Source organism: Urocitellus parryii, chromosome 7 (assembly GCF_045843805.1).
Source record: "Urocitellus parryii isolate mUroPar1 chromosome 7, mUroPar1.hap1, whole genome shotgun sequence".
NCBI lineage: Eukaryota > Metazoa > Chordata > Mammalia > Rodentia > Sciuridae > Urocitellus > Urocitellus parryii.
In genome coordinates, this window is record NC_135537.1 from 120,075,891 (window position 1) to 120,094,775 (window position 18,885).

The following is an 18,885-nucleotide window of genomic DNA, read 5'->3' on the forward strand; positions in this document are numbered from 1 at the left end:
GTCCATCTACAACTAAAAATATTTTCAAAAAATAAAAATTAAAACCCCTCACCATTGCTAAGAAGGTGGTGCTCAGGTATCTGGGGCTGGGAGACGGAGGTGGAGGCAGAAAGAAGGGCCTGAGGGATCCACCAAGGACAGGCCATAAGCCTGGTCTAAACCCCAGGCTGTAGAGATTCCTAGAAGAAGTTGCTCTAGGGACTTTCTCCCTTGAATTTGAGGGAGGGAGACTTCACACAAAGTTGGGTTTTGAAGGTTGAATAGGAATTCTCCAGGTAGATAAGGTGTGTCCCCTCCACTGAAGGGTAACATGCAGAGGCAGGAAGAAAGAACTAAAGGTTTTCCAGAGGAATAACTTGGGGACTTGGAATTACAGGGACCCCCCAGTTCAATTACCCCACTCTGCTTCCAGCTCACTGTGATCCTGAGAAGTCATTTCCTCTAAGCGTCAATTTCCCCCAGCTGTGCAGGGGAGCTAGGAGCCCTGGCCTTGTGGAGCCCAGCAATCATGGGAGCTCAGAGCTTCCCCGGATATACAGATTATGAGTGGTTATCTATCTCAGCCAGTCACTCTCTCTGCCTCTCACCTTAGATGAAAGGCAGGGCTAAAAGGAGTCCCTTGTCCCCTATAACCAGGATGGGATCCTGGCAGGAGGAGCTGCAAAGCCCACCAGTACCAAGATCTGTAAGCAGGATGCCTACCCATAAGTCTGAGCTCAGGCCCTGCCAGGACAGCTTCCTCTTTCCCAGGCCAGTTCTCCTTTGCCCAGTGACATGAGCCTTATAGGAGCAGTGAGGAGGAGACACTAGACTGAGGAGGAGGAAGCCAGACCCAGCTGGAGATTGAACCCAAGACAATCTACAGATATGGCTCCTGCTGCTGTTGCTGTTATTTGGTAAAGAGCTGTGGGTGAGGGTGGGGAAGTGGACCGGAAAGGAGAGAACTGTTACAGAGGGGACTGTCCAAACCCAAGGTCTCTTAAAATCAGTAACCTGCTAGGTGGTGGTGCACATTTGTAATCCTAGCTACTTGAGAGGCTGAAGCAGGAGGTTGACAAGTTTGAGGCCAGCCTGGGCAACTTAGCAAGATCCTATCTCAAAATAAAATAAAAAGTCTGGGGATATATCTGAGTGGAATAGTGACCTGGGTTCAATCGCCAGAATCACCCCGCCACCAACAGATACACACAATCTTTTTTTTTTTAACCAGTAATCTGATCTTGGGTTTGGGTAGCAGGAACCTGAGTCCAGAACAGAGAAAGTGATAGGTAGCCAAGGTGTCTAATGTAGAGGGAGGAGCTCCATGCAGACTGGGCATGACCTTTGAAGAACCCAAGGGGGGTCCTGATTAACAGGATGTAGTAAATGGTACTCTAAAGGAGGCCCAGCTGCCTGAGTAAGGAGTGAGTTTCCTGTCTTTCCTTCTGTGGGGGGGAGTGCCATGCCCAAGGGTTTGGACCTGATATTGGTAAGGATGGGAGCAGAGGCCGGGATGGTTGAGAGTGGTGGTAAATGCTGGGTTGGAAGAGGTTGGCAGGATGGAGCTGGGGAGTTTTCAGGGGTCATAATCCTCAGAGTCCCCGAGCCCCAGAGAATGGGCTTGCCATGGACAGCTGCCTGTCAGCACCACAGATATGGGGATGCGGGGGGAGAGGATGGGAGGGACACCCGGCTCTGCCTCAATCTGCTTCCATTCCCATGTCTGTATGGACGGTTGACACTGGACACTACCTTGCCAGCCTCAGTGCATCCCACATCCTGATGGTCTTCAAGCCTTCCTGATGGTGCTGTGTGAGAGTTCAATAGAGGAGGGGTTGTGCTAAGAGTGAGGTGGCAATAGGGAGTGTCAAGGAGGACCGAAGGGAGCCCAGGAAGGTGTCTAGGGGCAGGAAGCCAGCACAGAGCTGGAGGGGGTGTGGGTAGGGAAGTTTGGCATATATTAATAACCAGCCAAGCTGGACTGGTGCACAACCTGAAAGTCTGCCTGGGCTGAAGTTCTGCCTCCACCTCATGCAGATTCCTATGTCCCACCCCGCGAGCTGTACAGTATTCAACTGAAACTGTTGCACATCACAGACTGCAGATGGGCCTTTCTTCGCCAATCTGACTGCCCCAAACTTGATGATGTTCTGCCTTAGGGCTCCCAGTGCACAAGGCCTCCTGAAGATCCACCTGAACTGGTGGTAAGAATTCCAGAAAATCTTGAGACTCCTTGCTCAAAGTCCCTTCTAATACCATTAGCCTCAGACCAGCCACCTTCCCACCCTACTCTGGTGTTTCCCATTCCCCAACACCCAGGAATCAGACTTATCTATACCCCTGAGAGTCATCCAAAGCTTCTGCCTATTGGTAAGATTCCCCCGTTATGTAACCAGGTTCCAAACTACTGGCTGTCCCTAGTTTTTTGATAATGCAAGCATTTTGCCAAATTTTGTGCCATACCAAGCCTCAAAGCCCACAGTAAGGAAAGTTGAGTGAGGCTGGTAGAATCTGTGGGAGAAAGCATTGTAACTGCCAAGCTTTGGTGTGAGAAGGAGAGGAAGGGGGTATGAGCAAGTCCCTGGGGAGTTAGACAATTCTTCCCCTGGGAACATGTGTGGCACTCGGGTCCCAAATTGTCTGGCAACCCCTTATATCAGATGTGTGACCCCTGGTTACCCACAGCACCCCCCTATCAGGTATCCTTGCTCACCTAGCAGGGGGAAGGCTTCATTTGTTCAGGGCTGGGCTGTAACCACACAGGTGGTTATTGGGACTCCCTTGGTCTGCAGGGTGTGATGAACTGGAGTCCCTGATGGAAGCCAGGTCTGCCTTGACATCTACACATCTGTTCATCCCCTGATTTCCTGGATCCGAGATAAGAAGGTCTCTAATGTTCTCTTTGACACCTCCACCAGGAGGCACCCTTGGATCTAGCCCAGAACTGGGCATGAGAAGAGTGACAGTCTTGTGAACCCATGGGTGTGAATCATGAATTGGCTACTGAAGTGCTGCTGTGATTGTCACCTCTCCTAAAACGGAGATGTAATCAATTATTCATTCACTCAACAAGTGGTTACCGGGAGTTTACTATGTGCGAGGCAACGAGGATGCAAGACTGGACTCGGGGCTAGCATTCTAGTAGCAGAGGCAAGTATCAGCCCTAATTATAACAATAAATAAATGTGGAAATACAAACTCTGGTGAGCGCCAAGAGCCGCTGGATCCTTGGGTTAACAGCAACACCCCTACTGGGGAGGGGTGTTGGTGGCCGGGGAGTAACTGTGGGATTTGAAGAATCTTGACAGATCCGTGAGCCCTGGCTGACTGCGGTGCCAGGTGCTGCCCCTCGGTGGGTCTCAGCTTCACCAGTTTCACACCAAGGACTTTGGATGTCAGGATTCTTGAAGTCCCTTCCAAGTTTGTTTAATAAACACTTTCCAGGATGAGGGTCTCAAAAGCCATAAAGGCACATCCCCTTTGTCTGAGGCCGGGATCTGCTTGGTTCTAAGCACCCCACCTTCAGCTTTAACCCCGACGGCTTGGGGTCGCACTGTCTGAGCACTGCAGCATCCTCCCTCCGCTTGGGTCTTTTGCATTCTTCGGGGTAGTGCCACAGCGACACCTAGGGGCGAATGAGCACTTGTGTTTTTTTAACACATGGCTTCCGGCAGGCCTGAATTTGGCCAAGCTCCTCCCCTTCTAGTCCCGCCCTTCACAAGTCCCGCCCCCAGAGAGCACCCTCTGCGCCTGCGCAGCATTCCACACCCGATACTCTTTCGCGAAATTGCCGCTGCCAACAAACGTGTCCCTTGCGCCACGCCGTCTGTTTCCACAGCGACCCGGATGCCTCTTAGCAGCCGCGCGTGCTGCCAGGGTGGGTCTTACGAGCCCCGAGCCCTGCGATGGCGGCAGCGAGTCCTAGCGTCTTCTTACTCATGGTCAACGGGCAGGTGGAGAGCGCCCAGGTGAGCAGCCAAGGACCCCCGCCCGGGCCTGCCCCCAGGGCCCCCCCAGGGCCCTTTCCGCAACCCCGCGGGCTGGAGAGCCGCCGTGTCAACCCGCGGAACCTCTCAGTTACGCGGGGAGGAGAATCAGAACTTGAAGCTGGGCGCCAAGTTGCTGGGGATCCTTAGCTACGACGTGCAGGAGTGAAAACAGACCTCGAGGGGTTGCGCTGGTCCGTAGGCTGCACGCGGCCAAGCCTGTGGCTCCGGGCTTGAATCGTGGCCACTTGGTTGAGTCACTGGCAGGAGCCTCCGGGGAATAAGGGGAGCAGCGGTGGCCCGACTAGGACGCAGGGCCGCTTCCCAGAGTGAATGTGCCTGGGACGTCAGGACCGCGCCCCATCCTGGAACTTGGGTTAGAATCTGATGCTTTGATGAGTCAGATTCAACCTTGATGGCTTGTAATGATCCAGGGGGCGTGTGCCTGTCAGATCAAAGGGACGCTACTCTTCACCCCCTACACTTTATAAGAACCATTTATTACAAATAAATCAAGGCCAACATTCACCAAGTACTCACTATGTACCAGACTCAGCATCCAACACTGTTCTTCATAACAATCCTTTGGTCACCATTGTATCCCCAGCACCCAGAAGACTCAATAAGGTATTACTAACATCCCCACTTTACAGCTGGGAAAACTTGCCAGGAGTAAAGGTGAGATTTGAACACGGGCCTCTCTGACAGCTTTGCTACACTGTCCTTCCAAGCTGTTTGTTGGAGGTGATGGTTTAGAGATAGTTTTCCCAGGCTTGATGCTCAGTAGGTTTTTTGTCTCCCTTCCTGTTTCATCAGGATATTGCTCCATAGGCCTACCCTGTCCACTCCAACTTTGGCCTATTGCCCAAACAGTCTTATCCCCATTTCCTTCTGTCCCTTTCAGGGCTGGTGCTCTCAGAACTTCCCACCCCTCCCCACTATTCCTCTTTTTCTTCTTTGAACCCCTCCCTGTCCTCAAGCCATGTACATATGCTCTGTGATCTGATTGGCTCCCTGGATTTTCAGACCTTTTGCATCAACCCCTTTCCCTTAGATCTTGTCTGTGCCCACCCCTGTTTCAGGCACTGGGGACACAGAAAGGCATGAAACCTGTTGGCTCTTCACAGGTAAATGGAGTGATGGACTTTGGCATAAGTATCCAGTGCCTCAATGGAGGGAAGTATGGAGGCTGATGGAACCAAGAAGTGACCCTTAAGTCAGACTGGGAGTCAAGGCAGGCTCCCTCAAGGGTGTTTTGAAGAATAAGTAAGAATTTGCCAGATGATGGAATGGGAAGGGCATATCAGACAGAAGACAGAGACAGCAAAGAGGTTCAGGGGCAGTGACAGCCCAGGACTCTTCCCTCAGACTCTCCCATCTCAGTCTCCAGCCTCTGCTGAACTCCATGTCTACATCCCCAGCTGTCTCTTAGACCCTGCCCCTGGTGCCTCATGTTCGCAGTTCCTATCATCTTCACTAGCATAGCCAATGTGCAGGACTCAGCTTGAACCCCAATAAACAGAGTCACTGTGGTTTTTCCGCAGTTTCCAGAGTATGACGACCTCTACTGCAAGTACTGCTTTGTATACGGACAGGACTGGGCCCCCACGGCGGTAAGCTGGACTCTTGATCCTCCTTTACTCACAGGCTTCATGACTGTTAGGGTTTCTGAAGGTATCCATCCCTTCCAGAATCAACTGATAGGTAGACACAAGGTCAGAAGGAATCCAAACATTTGTTCCTGGTAAAGCTGGAGAGGAGAGCACAGCTATCATGGAGCATTCCAGAAGTGTGCACTTACCCGCATACTTTACCCTGTGAGTTCGCCCATGTCAGCAAAGAGGAAAATTGGACAGTGTAGGCAGGTCAGCCCTAGAGAGCTGTCTTGGTGGTAACCAAAACCAGACAAAAGTCCCTGTCTTCCTGAGTATATACATCCTTGGGATGGGGAGGATGGATAATAATTAGTACAATATTGTGGTGTGTTAGCTAATGAAAAGCACAGGGGGTAAATGAAGTCAGGACACAGGAGGTATAAAGGAAAAGAGGGAGGCTGGAACAAGGTAGCCAGGAAAGGCCTCACCAAGGAAATCACTTTTGAGTAAAGATCTGATGGATCTGGTTTTGGTCACCACTGTATCCCCAGCACCCAGAGGACTCCATAATAGTTATTCAGTGAATGGCTGCCGGCAAATAATATTTGCATGTCAGTTGTCCAGAAGAGGAAAGTGAGGCTTAGAAAGGTTACATAAGTTGGGCCTCCACTTCTTAAACTGATGTGAGGATTAAACAATGTTTTACAAACAGAAAAGGAAGTAAGGAAACAAGCTCTGTGGAAAGAACTTTCTAGAGGGAAGAAGCAGAGAGTACAAAGGCCCTGAGGTCGGAGTGTTCTTGGCATGTTTAAGGACAGCAAGGAGGCTAGTGTGCCCAGTGAACCAAGTGAGCAAGGAGGAGACAACTGGAGATAAAGTAGGGAGGCACAGGGACAGATCTTATAGGGCTCAGTAGGTCAGGATAGGGACCAGGACCTTTCTCAGGGGGAGATGGGACCCCATCAGAGTTTTGAATAGAAGAAAAAGCTCCCTCTGGAGCTGGGTGTGGTGGGACATACCTGTAATCCCACTGCCTTTGCAGGCTGAGGCAGAGGATTGCAAGTTGGAGGCCAGCCTCCGCAGTTTAGTGAGACTCTGTCTCAAAATAAAAAGGGCTGGGGGTGGGGGCTGGAGCTGTGGCTCGGTAGTAGATTACTTGCCTAGCATGCCGGAGGCACTGGGTTCTATTCCCAGCACCACATAAAAATAAATAAATAAAATGAAGGTCCATCAACAACCAAAGAAAAAAATTATAAAAAAGGGCTAGGGGTATAGCTTAATGGTAGAGCATCCCTGGTACAATCCCTAGCCCCCCCCCCCACTTCCCAGAAGATGTTCCTCTGGCTTCTATGCTAAGACTAGACTGGGAGCAAGGACTAGAGCAGGGAAACCAGTTGACTGCTACAGTAACACAGATGAGAGAATGGTGGCAACAGTGGCGGTGATGAGAGGCGGTTCAATTTCACATATACTTTATAGACAGAGCCACCAAGTTGTCCTGTTGAACAGAGGTAGAGTTTGAGATAAAGAGGAGTGAAGAATAAGACCAAGGCTTAGCCTAAGCACCTAGAAGTAGCATAGCCATTGTCTTTCTGCAAGAAGACTATGGATAGAAGTCTAATGATTCTTGGGAATCATCACCATATGACCACAGTGAAAGCCATTAAACCAAGGAGATCACCATGTACAGGTAAAGGAGCAGTCAAAGAAGTAGCTCAGGACACTGTGACATTATAGAGGCACCACCAGGTTGACTGATCAGGAGGCACCATGAATTACAAAGCCCCATAGGTGATGGCACAGTGATGGACTCTGTAATCCTAATGACTCAGGGGGCTGATGCAGGAGGACTGCAAGTTTGAGGCCAGCCTCAGCAACTTAGTGAGACCCTGTCTCAAAATAAAAATAAAAAGGTCTTGGGATATAGCTCAGTGGTAAAGTACCCCGGGTTTAATCCCCAGTACAAAAAAAAAAAAAGAGCCAAAAAACAAAGCCCGATGAGACTATGGTGCCCCCAGAAACCAAGGGAAGAAAAAAATATCAAGAAGCACATTGGTCAGTTATGGTGACACATGCCTGTATTCCCAACTACTCAAAATATTCCTAGAGGTCCTAGGCCAAAGGTCTGACTCCAGGGGTCCCAACAAATCAGGCCTGGCCACTCACCCATTACAAAAAGTAATGATGAATAGCAGGAAAGAAACTTGACTCAATATGGCCATATTGGGGAGATAAGTGAGATGAAGCATCTTAACCCAGGGGTACTGCCATGAGCTTCCAGATTATGTAGGTAAGGGAGCCAAAAGTAGGTCTAGTCAAGCAGCTTGAGTCAAATGGTGGTCCAGTTGATCATTATCTCAGGATTGGGGGTGGGAAGCTTGTGGGGATAAGAAAGTTGCTATTGACAGGAGAGTAGTTTCTACTCATTGGAAGATGTTTCTCAACCAGTCCTGTTCCTGGAATCCAGGGTGACTCAGGGAGGAGACAGATGCAAAATGGGGGCAGAGATACATTTGCAGGCACAAATGAGGAGTCCAGTGTTTTTTGGCAAAAGCAGCCTCTGAGTCCTCATGATAGGAAGACTGAGGCAGGAGGATCATTTGAGCCCAGGAATTTGGGCCAGTCTGGGCAACATAGCAAGACTCCACCTCAAAAACAAACTAACCAAAAAGGAAAACAAAAAAAAAAACATAGAGGAGAAGGAGAGAAAGAGGAAGGAAAAAGATCAGCAACTTTCAGAAGTCACCAGCTCTGTCAAATGCTGCTAATGAGGACAGAGCAGAATGAGGACAGAAAAATGACTTGGAGACAGCAATGTCAAGGCCACTGTTGTTATTCATAAAAACCCCTTTGGTACAGTGATGGAGCCAGACTGGAACAGATTCCTGTAAGAATGGCCAGTAACTCCCAGCAGAGGACAGACTGCAGCCAGTGAGGGCAACAGTTCTTTCTTTCAAGGAGTTTGCTGTATGGGAAGCAAAAAATGGATAGGTAGAGGGGAAAGTATAGTCAAAAGACTGTGGTGGAGAAATAATGCACATATATGGGAATGACCTGGGAGGACTAGTGCTATAGGAGTGAGAGTACAAACACTGCCACTGCCACTTCCTGCCATAGCAAGAGTAGATCAAGTACCTGGTGAAGGGCTGGCCTCTGGGGTCACCATATCCTGATGGGACTCTGCATAGTTTCCAGGCCTAGGAGGCTCTCCATTCCCTCTGGAGGTTCAGGTTTGGGTAGAAGGTAGATGAAAAGCAGTCCTTCTGACTGCCTGCCCGAGATAAGGGGTGGGAGCTGTGTGATGCCTTCATCTCAGGCCAGCTGTCACTGTCATTGTCCCCACAGGGTCTAGAAGAGGGGATCTCACAGATCACATCCAAGAGCCAAGATGTGCGGAGAGTGCTGGTGTGGAACTTCCCCATCGATGTCACCTTTAAGAGCACCAACCCCTATGGCTGTGAGTCTGGGGAGCCCTGCAGTGACGGGGGGGGGGGGGGGGGGGGTTGGTTGGTGGCTGGAGCTATTACACGTTGCCCCAGGACAGCTTCTGCGTCATCTTGCACACCACTGTCCACGTCAGATCCTCACTCCTGTCTTCTGGGCACCAGCTTTTGATGCACTTGCCCATTTAGTGCCACTTCTTCCTTACTCCCCCTTCCTTAGTTTATTTGCTGCATGTTGTGCTGTGACTTCTGAAAGTTCAGAGGTGGGTCAGGTGAGGCCAACTTGAGAGGAAACCTTAAAGAGCTGCCCTGCTGTAAGGAAAGATGGAAACTGAGCTACCTCAAGATTGCAGCCCCTGATTTGGGATTAAAGTTCAAGACTGTTACAGCCCAGCACCTAGAAAAAGCAAATAAGAAATCTCTTTGGAAATTACTTCCATGTTTTTTTTTTTCAAAAATAGTATTTGGTATACAATAAAGAGGCACACAGGAATCAAGACAATATGAATGATAACTAGCAAAAATAAGACAGTATCTCCAGATACTGGAAGGTCAAGTACATTCTTAACATGATCAAAAGAGATAAAACACAGTACTTTCATGCTCTGCATGATGATACTTCTGTCAGCAATGGACTGCTTAAATGACGGTGGTCCCAGAAGATTACATTGGAGCTATAAAACTTTGCCTAATATTTTTACTGTACCTTTTCTATGTTTAGACTTTTTTTTTAATTGAATCCAGGGACATTTTACCCCTGAGCTACATCCCTGGCCCTTTATTATTATTATTATTATTATTATTATTATTATTATCATTATTATTTTGATACTGGGTGATGAACCCAGGGGCACTCAACCACTGAGCCATATCTCCAGCCCTCTTGTATCTTATTTACAGACAGGGTCTCACTGAGTTGCTTAGGGCCTTGCTAAATTGCTGCAGCTAGCTTTGAACTCTTGATCCTCCTGCTTTAGATTCCCGAGCCACTGGGATTATAGGCATGCGCCACTGCACCTGGCCTATTTTATTTTCAGACAGTGTCTCACTAACTGCCAAAGCTAGCCTTGAATTTGTGATCCTCCTATGACTGCAGCCTCCTGAATTCCTTGGATTATGGGCTTGTGCCATTACGCCCAGACTGGTTTACACAACTCATACAAGAGAATTGAAAATCCCAGTGGTTAGGGAGGCTGAGGCCAGAAGATCGTGAGTTCAAAGCCAGGCTCAGCAACTTAGCAAGGCTCTAAGCAACTCAGAGAGACCCTGTCTCTAATAAAATACAAAGACAGTGGGGATATGGCTCAATGGTTAAGTGCCCCTGGGTTCAATACCCAGTATGCCCCCCACCCCCAAAAAATTTGATTTCTGTGTGCTAGCAATAAATTTTAAAATGGTATTTAAAAAATATATTCTTTACAGGGCTGGGGATGTAACTCAGTGGTAGCATGCCTGCATAGCATGCATGAGGCCCTGGGTTTACTCCCCAGTACATACCAAAAACAACAAAGATTATGTAATTTATAATAATATCAAAATTAACTGGTTCTACCAGATATCAAATGTCAACTATAAAGCACAATAATAAGATAGTGTAAATGGTTTGGGCATGGGAAGAGATAAGCATATTCCTAGAGAGCACCAGGACAGACTTAAGTTTATGTAGAGTTGATTCACAACTAAGGTGGCATTGCAGAGTGGGAAGGAAAAGAGGACCTTTTCAATAAATGGTGGTGAGACAGTTGGGTACACATAGAAAAGATGAATACTGACCTCAGGTGAATCTAACCATGAAAGCAAAACAAGCTTTGGGAGGATAGCCAATGGTCATGATACCAAAGTAAGGGAAGGTGTTCCAGGAGCATTCTGTAATGGAGGAATCAATGAAGTTGACCATATTAAAATTAAGAGCTTCTGTTCATCAAAAGACATTAAAAGTGCAGACAGGATTGGGGTAAAAGTAAAGGTGTGGTTTCTACCACTCTCAGCGATAGAGCGCTCACCTAGCACTTGTAAGGCCCTGGGTTCAATCCCCAGCACCACATAAAAATAAATAAATAGTTAATCAATCAATCAATAGAATTAGGACTCACACACATCCGTACTATAAATCAGTAAGAAAGTGGCCATCTAGTAGAAAACTGGGCAAGAGATTTGAACAGGGTTAGCTTTTTTGTTGTTGTGACCAAAATACCTGACAAGAACAACTTTGAGGACAAAAAGTTTATGTTGAATTCACATGCATGGGATTCATTAAACTCAATTGCTCTGGACCCAAAAGGGCCACAGGGAAGATGCCCCTTTCCGGGAGATGCCCTTAGTCACCCACTCCCTCCAGCCACGCCCCACTTGCCTACATTTTCCACCCACAGTCCATTTCAAACTAGGATGCACTGATTAGGTTACAGCTCTCACAGTCCATCCATCTTACCTGGGAATATTTCTGCATTAACACAGGAGCTTTGGGAGACACCAGATATCCAAACTACAAAAAGCAGGTTCTTTACAAAAGAGGACATTCAAGTGAACAAGAAACAGGGGAAAGTCTCAACCTTATTAAGAAAATCTTTAAAATACTTGGGGGCAGGAAATGTAGCTCACTAGTAGAGCACTTGCCTTACCTGTGGGGCCCTGGGTTTGATCCCAGGTGGATGGCCACTTTCTTGCTGATTATAGTATGGATGCGTGTGAATTCTGTGACTTGTCTTTGTACTTTTAAAGTCTTCTGATGAACAGAAACTCTTAATTAATGCCTGTAATCCCATGAGCAAGAAGAGATAACAAAAAAGAAAGGAAAAAAATGTAAATTAAAGCCACAGTGACCTCCCACTGTTCACTCCCCAGAGTAGCTAAAGTTTAAAGGAAGATATGCCAAGACCAGTGAGGGTGTTGAGTAGTAAGGACTCAGCAAGCACTGCTGGTGAGGGGGGCATGTTGACACCATCCTGTTGGAAAACAGATATGCAGACCTGCTCTGTGCAATTCCCTTCTTGGTTTTATACCCAATAGAAGGGTGCACAAACATGCCCAGAGCCTGTGCAAAGATGGTCAGCACCTCACTGCTTATAATAGCCCCCAAAGAAGGAACAGCCCATCAGCACTAGCATGAACAGTTAATGCCTTATATTCTTGTGGTGGAATATTATATTGCATCAGAAATGAACAAACCCCTGTACATGAAACCATTTGGGTGAATCTCACAAATATAACCTTGAATTAAGGAGTCTGGATGCAAATATGTATATACTGTATGATTCTTTTTATTTAAAGTTAAAAAGTGGGTAAAACTGAAATACTGTGTTTGGGATACATTCCTTGGCAGGGAAAGCTTAAAGAAAAGTGAAGATGTGGTTTCATAAAATTCAGAATTACAGTTATCTTTGGTGCAGGAGCAATGATAGGAAGAGAACAAACACCTCCATAATATTAATCGAGGGCTTTCTATGCACTAGAAACTATTCCAAGGGATTTGTTGTTGTGGCTGTACTGGGGACTAAAGTCAGGGGCGTTCTACCACTGAGCTACCTCCCTTTTCGTTTTATAGAGACAGGGTCTCACTAAGTTACCATCCAACTTGCTAACCCCCTGCTCCAGCCTTCTGAGTAGCTGAGATTACAGGCATGTGCCACCAGTCCCAGCTTCCAATGATTTAGGGATAAGCCAAGGAGCTGAGAGGTTAGATAACTTGCCTGAGGTTGCTCAGTAGTAGCTGCAGGTTGGAAACTTGGCCAGCCCATACACAGAGACAGAGGAACTAATTAGGTGAAGGCACTTGATGGACCTTCTTTGGTGTCAACAGGATACAGAGTAAAGAACATTCCAGGTGTAACTTAGTATAAAGGGAGATACTTGCAAGTCCTCTGTCCTAGACATCTCCAAGAGAGCACCCTCCACCAGGGCCAATCAGAGCCAACCGAGGGCCAGTTTCTCTTACGCTGGGAGCTTCATCTCTGATGGAGGTGGTCACACTCAGGTATAATCTAATGGGCTCCTGGGTTCTGAAGCACTTCTGTGTCCATCAAGTGTCAGAGCTGGGACAGCATTTTGGCTTCGTCTCCCCATTCTGTGAGCTAAGATATGGAAAATACCTGCCCAAGTACAAGCAGAGGCACGGGAAATAGCAGGGTGGGCAGAAGCCCTCAGTGCAGTTGAGGTTTTCATATCCCTTCCTCAAGCAATCTCCTGTCCCCAAGGCTTTGAGTGCCATCCTCTGACTCAGCTGGACACACTCTGTTGCCTGCTGACCCTGGTCTTGTCTTTCCCAAGGGCCTCAGATCGTGCTCAGTGTGTATGGACCAGATGTGTTCGGGAATGATGTGGTTCGTGGCTATGGGGCAGTGCACGTGCCTTTCTCTCCTGGCCGGTAGGTCCTAGAGTCCCTGGGCCACAGCCTGTACCTCATAGGTCCTTCATTCCTACTCTTCAGGCGTGTCCTGAGGCAGTCATCCCTGCCGCTTCCATCTTGAGCTCAGACTGAGTCCCCAGCGCCTGGGCAGCTCAGCATGGAATGTGGTTGGTGTGGCCTTGCTGGAAGGAGGCCATAGTGTGAGGCTCACACTGTCAGCCAGACACAGGTGGGCAGGGGAGGAAATGGGTCCTGAAAAGAAAAGGACTCTGACCTCCGTAAGGCTGCAGCCACACAGCCTGATCTGTGAGGATTCCCACTCACGGCCTGGTGGAGGCTCTGGAAGGGCCTTTACTTTCCTGTTCCTCACTATATCCCGTGTGGGAACACATTCGTTACAGGCACAAAAGGACCATCCCCATGTTTGTGCCAGAGTCTACGTCTAAACTGCAGAAGTTCACAAGGTGAGTTCTCTACCTGTAGCTAGATCACCTCCTGTTCTAGTGGGTCAATGGCTGTCATAATCCATCCCTCGTGATGTGCCTGGAAACCTGCCAGGCCTTCGGGCCGCCCCATATACTGGGGACAAATGGGTACAGGTCCCCAGGATTTGGGGGCTGCTCAGTTACAGATAACTTTTTTGGCAGCATAAGGTTGTGCATTTTGATGTTGTTTGTTTTATTTTTTGGCACTGGGAATTGAACCCAGGAGCGTTCTTCCACTGAGCAGCATCCCAGGCCTTTTAACTTTGAGACAAGTTCTCACTAAATTGCTGAGGCTAGCCTGCAACTTGCAAACCTCCTTGCCTCAGCCTCCCTCATAGCTGGGATTACAGGCATGTGCCACCACAGTGGCAAGCAGTGCATTTTTACTCTGTGCTCTGTTAAAACTTTGTGTCAGGTGGAGCAGAGGAAAAACTCGTGTCAGAAGGGAAAATGCTCACTCCAGAGTATGACACCAGATACAATCCAGCAGTGAGAGTCTGCCTTCCTAAAACAGTAGCAATATTCCCCGGAAGCTTTTATCAATCAGCTACTAAATCCTTTATGTGTGGGAGCCTCAGGGAGAAGGAGGCATTTGAGCAGAGACAAGTGGAGCCAAGCGGCCACCCTGGGAAGATGTGGGGACAGAATGTTCCAGGCACAAGGAACAGCAAGCACTGGCTGTGCCCTGAGGAGAGCGTGGGCTTAGTGCATTAGGAGCAGCCAGGTTGCTATGGCCAGTAAGTGTCAAGGTGGCGGAGTGTCAGGGACACATCAGGAAGGCAGGGAGGGTCTTGTGGGGAGAGCCCAGGGGACAGATGCTGGAAGAAGCCCAGTGGGAAAGACTCTTATCCCCTACCACATGTAGGTAGGCACTTAGAAGGCGAACCAGGCCTCAGATGGCTGACTGGGGATTGCAGATGGAAGTGCCCCTCTGCTCACATGGATGCAAGCCACCACTGCTCCCCAGCAGGTTGACAAGAAATGAAGGACCACCAGGGTTCCCAAGCAGCAACCAGCAAGTGGCCTCCTGCAACCTGGCCAGGATTAGAGTGGGACCTGGTTAAACCCTGCTGGGAAGAGGGACAGCTCAGAGCAGAGGAAGCCATGCTGAGCTTTGAGGTCTCAGGGAGGAGGAACAATGTTCTCCACTAGCTTCAGCTCAAGGATTGGGAGCCCACTGCCCCTAGGATCCCCTCTGGGAGTCCACCAGATGGGAAAGGGCTGCTTAGCCAGATGCCCTGGGTCAGTGTCAGTTGGAGGTGCAATACCCACCCCCAGGGGTGTCCAGAAAACCTGGGAATGTCATCAGGCTTGGGGAAGGGCTTTGAGAGTCCACATAGCCATCCTGCCACAGTGTTGCTCTGCTCCACAGCCTCCAAAGGGAGAGTTTGGGCCTCCTGATGAGGTCCCTGAGGAATGTGTTCCATGCTGAGGAGGGAGGCCTGACAGCCAGCAGAGCAAGTGATCATCTTGCCTCTACCTGAGGGATGGCAGCTCAGTGCAGGGCCATTTCCTGCCCTTTGCACAGGCTCTCAACTGTGCAAGGCAGTGTGTGCTGCATTACGAAAACAGTGCAGTATAGGGGCACATGCCTGTAACCCAGCAGCTTGGCAGGAGGATCGCAGGTCTGAAGCCAGCCTCAGCAACTTAGTGAGGCTATAAGCAACGGAGCAAGACCCTGTCTCAAAATAAAAAGGGCTGGGATGTGACTCAGTGGTTAAGCACCTCTGGGTTCAATCCCCAGTAACAAAATTTTTTAAAAAATTACTTAAACAGGAGGTTCTGGTTAGTGAAGTATGAAGACAGAATCTTCTTGGATGTAGTATCCATGGAGATGCAGTCCATTGGTCGGTCCCTCAGGAGCATCCTCCAGAAGCTCCCTTCTCTGCTGTTCTACTACCCTCCCCCATCCAGCTTAGCTTCCTTCAGCTGCTGATTGGTCCTCAGGGTGGGACTGGTCCCCCTGGCTCAGCCCTCAGCCATCTGTGAGTTGCATACTGTTAGAGCCTTGTTCTGTGATGAAGATAGGCACAGAGAGGTGGGGCCCCACCCATCCAATCTCCTGGAATGGACAGCTGCCGGCAGGAACTCTGGCTTCCCTGTACCACTCTGTCCCTCTCCTCAGAGCCTGGAGTCAGTGAGCAACGCTCCCTTGCTCTGGTCTCCACACAGCCTCCTGTCCTGCAGCCTTGTAGAACCTGCAGACAGAGCTCTGAGCCCCAAGAACAGAGCCATGCTGGCGCCAGGGGAGTGGGTGGGCAGTGGTGTGGCTCATCACCGTTACCAGGGGGCCTGCCTGGCACTGCTCGTGGTGAGGACAGAGGCTTGAGAGCACGTGAGTTCTTCTTGGGTGACCAAGCTGGGAAGAATCTGCGTCTGCCTGACCCACCCAGCTGGGAATAGTGCACCTTGTTTGGCTGAGTGGGTGTGGCTGTGTCCGAGGTGCAGCCTTCATGCCCAGTCCTGAGGCCCTGGAGCTGCCAGGGGTGAGGCAGGTGGTTCCTAGCTACCCCGTCCCTGTCCTGCCGCTGCAGAACTGTGGCCTGGAGAGTCACCGGGCATTTTGTAGAGCAAAGCTCCTGTGAGGGGAAACTCGACTGCCAGGGCCAGAACCTGTGGCTGAGTGCTGCCCTTAGCAGGGCCTGCCCGCGGAGTCACTACCATGGCTGCTGCTCAGAGCGTCCCAGGGCCAGTTCCTACCAAGGAAGGGTAATGTTCAGATGGCAGTTGACAGAGTCCCTCACCTCACAACCCCAAGAGGAAGGCACCAATATCATCATTTCACACTTGACAAAATTGAGATTCAGTGATGAGAAGTGACTTGTCCTGGGATCCCACACTACTCAGGGACGAAACTGGGGAGTAGATTTGTGGGGCCCTCCTTCCCAGGGATACTGGAGTTATGCTGTCCTCTCCCCCAAAGTTAGCTGTCAGCTTTCAGGGATTTCTACCTGGGTTCAGGCTCTACCCAGCCCAGCCCAGCCTCACTCCTCAGCTTTCGTCCCTCGTGTCTCAGACCCACGGAAGACTGAGCCAGAAAAGCCTGACACCAGGCGTGGGGCTGCAGGACACCTGAGACTTGGCAGAAGCCCTAGTAGGCTTCCAGTGGCCCTGCGGCCCAGACAAGGGACACCACCACTCTTGGTGTCCAGTTGGACAGAGGGAGGTTGGGCCCAGGGAGAGTCTGCCCAGGTCCTGGCTCATAGGGGATACTAGGTTTTGAAGCCTGGAGAGCCCATTGCCAGTATCTGAGACCAGAATTCCCAGGCAGGGCCCTGCTCACCCATGTTTTCCTGTGTTCCCAGCTGGTTCATGGGACGACGACCTGAATACACAGACCCCAAGGTGGTGGCTCAGGGTGAAGGCCGGGAAGGTAAAGCTTGGTGCCCTCCACCCCCATCCCCAGCCCGGAGGCAGGTTGGAGCCTGGGGAGGGACTAGGTGGGCCTTGTGCCCAGGACACTTGAAAAGAGATGGGGGATGAAGGCCAGGGATCTGCCAGGCACCTGCCACCTGGTACTTGCGGGAGCTAGCCTGAGATTTTCCAAGAGCACTTCCCAGATTAACGCCTGGTTGGAGCAGAGGGCTTGCCATGTCATTTACCCCACTGCAGCCCCTTGAATCCCCATGAGCACTGCCATCCTCATTTTACAGAAGAGAATATTAAGGCTGAGAGAGAAACTCAAAGTATCCTGGGCTTGTCTGCCCCAGCCCAGCCTGGTTGATGCTGCCCCTCTGTTTCCAGTGACCCGGGTCCGTTCTCAGGGCTTTGTTACCCTCCTCTTCAATGTGGTGACCAAGGACATGAGAAAGCTGGGCTACGACACTGGACCTGTGGACACACAGGGACCCAGCCTGCCATAGGACATCCCCTGGTGAAGGCATCTTCCACCTGCCCACCCCAAGTCTGGCCTGGTCGGCCCTCAAATGACCAAGAGCTTCTTTTCAGAGTTAGCCACAGCCTAAAGTGCAGCCTGGTGCTGTCGGGGGTTTGGGGACAATAAGAATGTTTTGTATAATAAAGTGTTACATTTTCAGAAAGCCTAGCTGCCTTCTCTTCCTTTTAGTACCTCCTGCCATGGGTGGGAGTAGGTCACTGGGCTGTGGCCTCCAGACCTCTCTCCTCCCCAGTCCTTCAGGGCACTGTGAGAGGTGAAAACTGCAGGGGGCTGCACACCAGGATGGCCAGTCAGGACCAGAGCTTTGATGTAACACTGGCTGTGCTGCTCACAGCCAGGGTGTGGCCTTTTTGACACCTCGGTACTCATCTCTAAAATGGACACATCACCCATCTCAGGTATGAAGTAGAGGCACTTGCTCAATGCCTGACACTGTGCCAATTGCACCCCATGACTACCTGCCTCCTTGGACAAGGAGAAAGTCCTGTTGGCAGGAGCTTGATGCCAAGGTACCCTGAGTACAGTGATCCCCAACCTGCCCTCTTCCTGCCTCCCCCACACAGCCTGAGGACAGAGTCTGGAAACTTTCCAAAGGTGGGAGGCTGCTCGCTGGAATGCAAATTTCTGGCAAATCCCACAGCCCAACATCCCTGGCATCCATGGGGTCCTGGGCCACCTGCATACAGGTCTCTGTGACCATAGCAGGAATGTCAAAGACTGAGCCTCCTCACCCCCACGCACATGTCCTGGCATATCATGAGGCAGCATCTCCTGCTGCCTCAGGTGAGCCTCCAGAGATGGGCAGTAGAACTGTCTCTGCCCAGTCCCTGAGCTCTCCTTAGCATGCACACTGCTCTGGCCTGGACACTACCCTCAGCAGGATGTAGGACAGCTCCCATCTCCCCACCTGCAGACTACGAGACTCACAGCTGCATGTGGCCCTGGACCATCACTGGCACTTGCCCAAAGACCCTCTTCCCCGACCCTTTCTCTCTCAGGACACACCTGTCTCCTTCCCCCAACTCACTGTGCATTCTGGAACTCGTATCTGTCAACAAATATTCCTGACACCACACATCATCTCTGAATGGAAAGCGTCCTGCCTTCCAAAACCTGCCCTGCCCCCATAGCCCTCCTGAGCAATATCTTTCTCT

At 50.0% G+C, this 18,885-nt stretch overlaps 1 protein-coding gene across 2 annotated transcripts; it reads left to right on the forward strand.

Moving 5' to 3' along the window:
- Window positions 1-3,816: 3,816 nt before the first annotated feature.
- Window positions 3,817-17,850, forward strand: B9d1 (B9 domain containing 1). 2 transcript variants are annotated; one of them, XM_026380329.2, is made up of 7 exons: window positions 3,817-3,947; window positions 5,510-5,578; window positions 8,906-9,017; window positions 13,270-13,366; window positions 13,750-13,812; window positions 17,139-17,206; window positions 17,578-17,850. In XM_026380329.2, the coding sequence occupies exons 1-7, from the start codon at window positions 3,885-3,887 to the stop codon at window positions 17,694-17,696; spliced, it is 591 nt and encodes a 196-aa protein (XP_026236114.1). In that variant the 5' UTR covers window positions 3,817-3,884; the 3' UTR covers window positions 17,697-17,850. The 2 variants fall into 2 exon arrangements, with proteins under 2 accessions (XP_026236114.1, XP_026236115.1); XM_026380330.1 differs by lacking the exon at window positions 13,750-13,812.
- The last annotated feature ends 1,035 nt before the right edge of the window (window positions 17,851-18,885 follow it).

What these genes read in the sequence shown, in the direction of transcription:
- B9d1 (XM_026380329.2), top strand. Translation starts at nt 3,885, where the DNA reads ATGGCGGCAGCGAGTCCTAGCGTCTTCTTACTCATGGTCAACGGGCAG. An exon ending in GGCAGGTGGAGAGCGCCCAG is followed by an intron (nt 3,948 to 5,509) that starts GTGAGCAGCCAA and finishes GTTTTTCCGCAG; the next exon opens with TTTCCAGAGTATGACGACCT. An exon ending in TCAGGGTGAAGGCCGGGAAG is followed by an intron (nt 17,207 to 17,577) that starts GTAAAGCTTGGT and finishes CTCTGTTTCCAG; the next exon opens with TGACCCGGGTCCGTTCTCAG.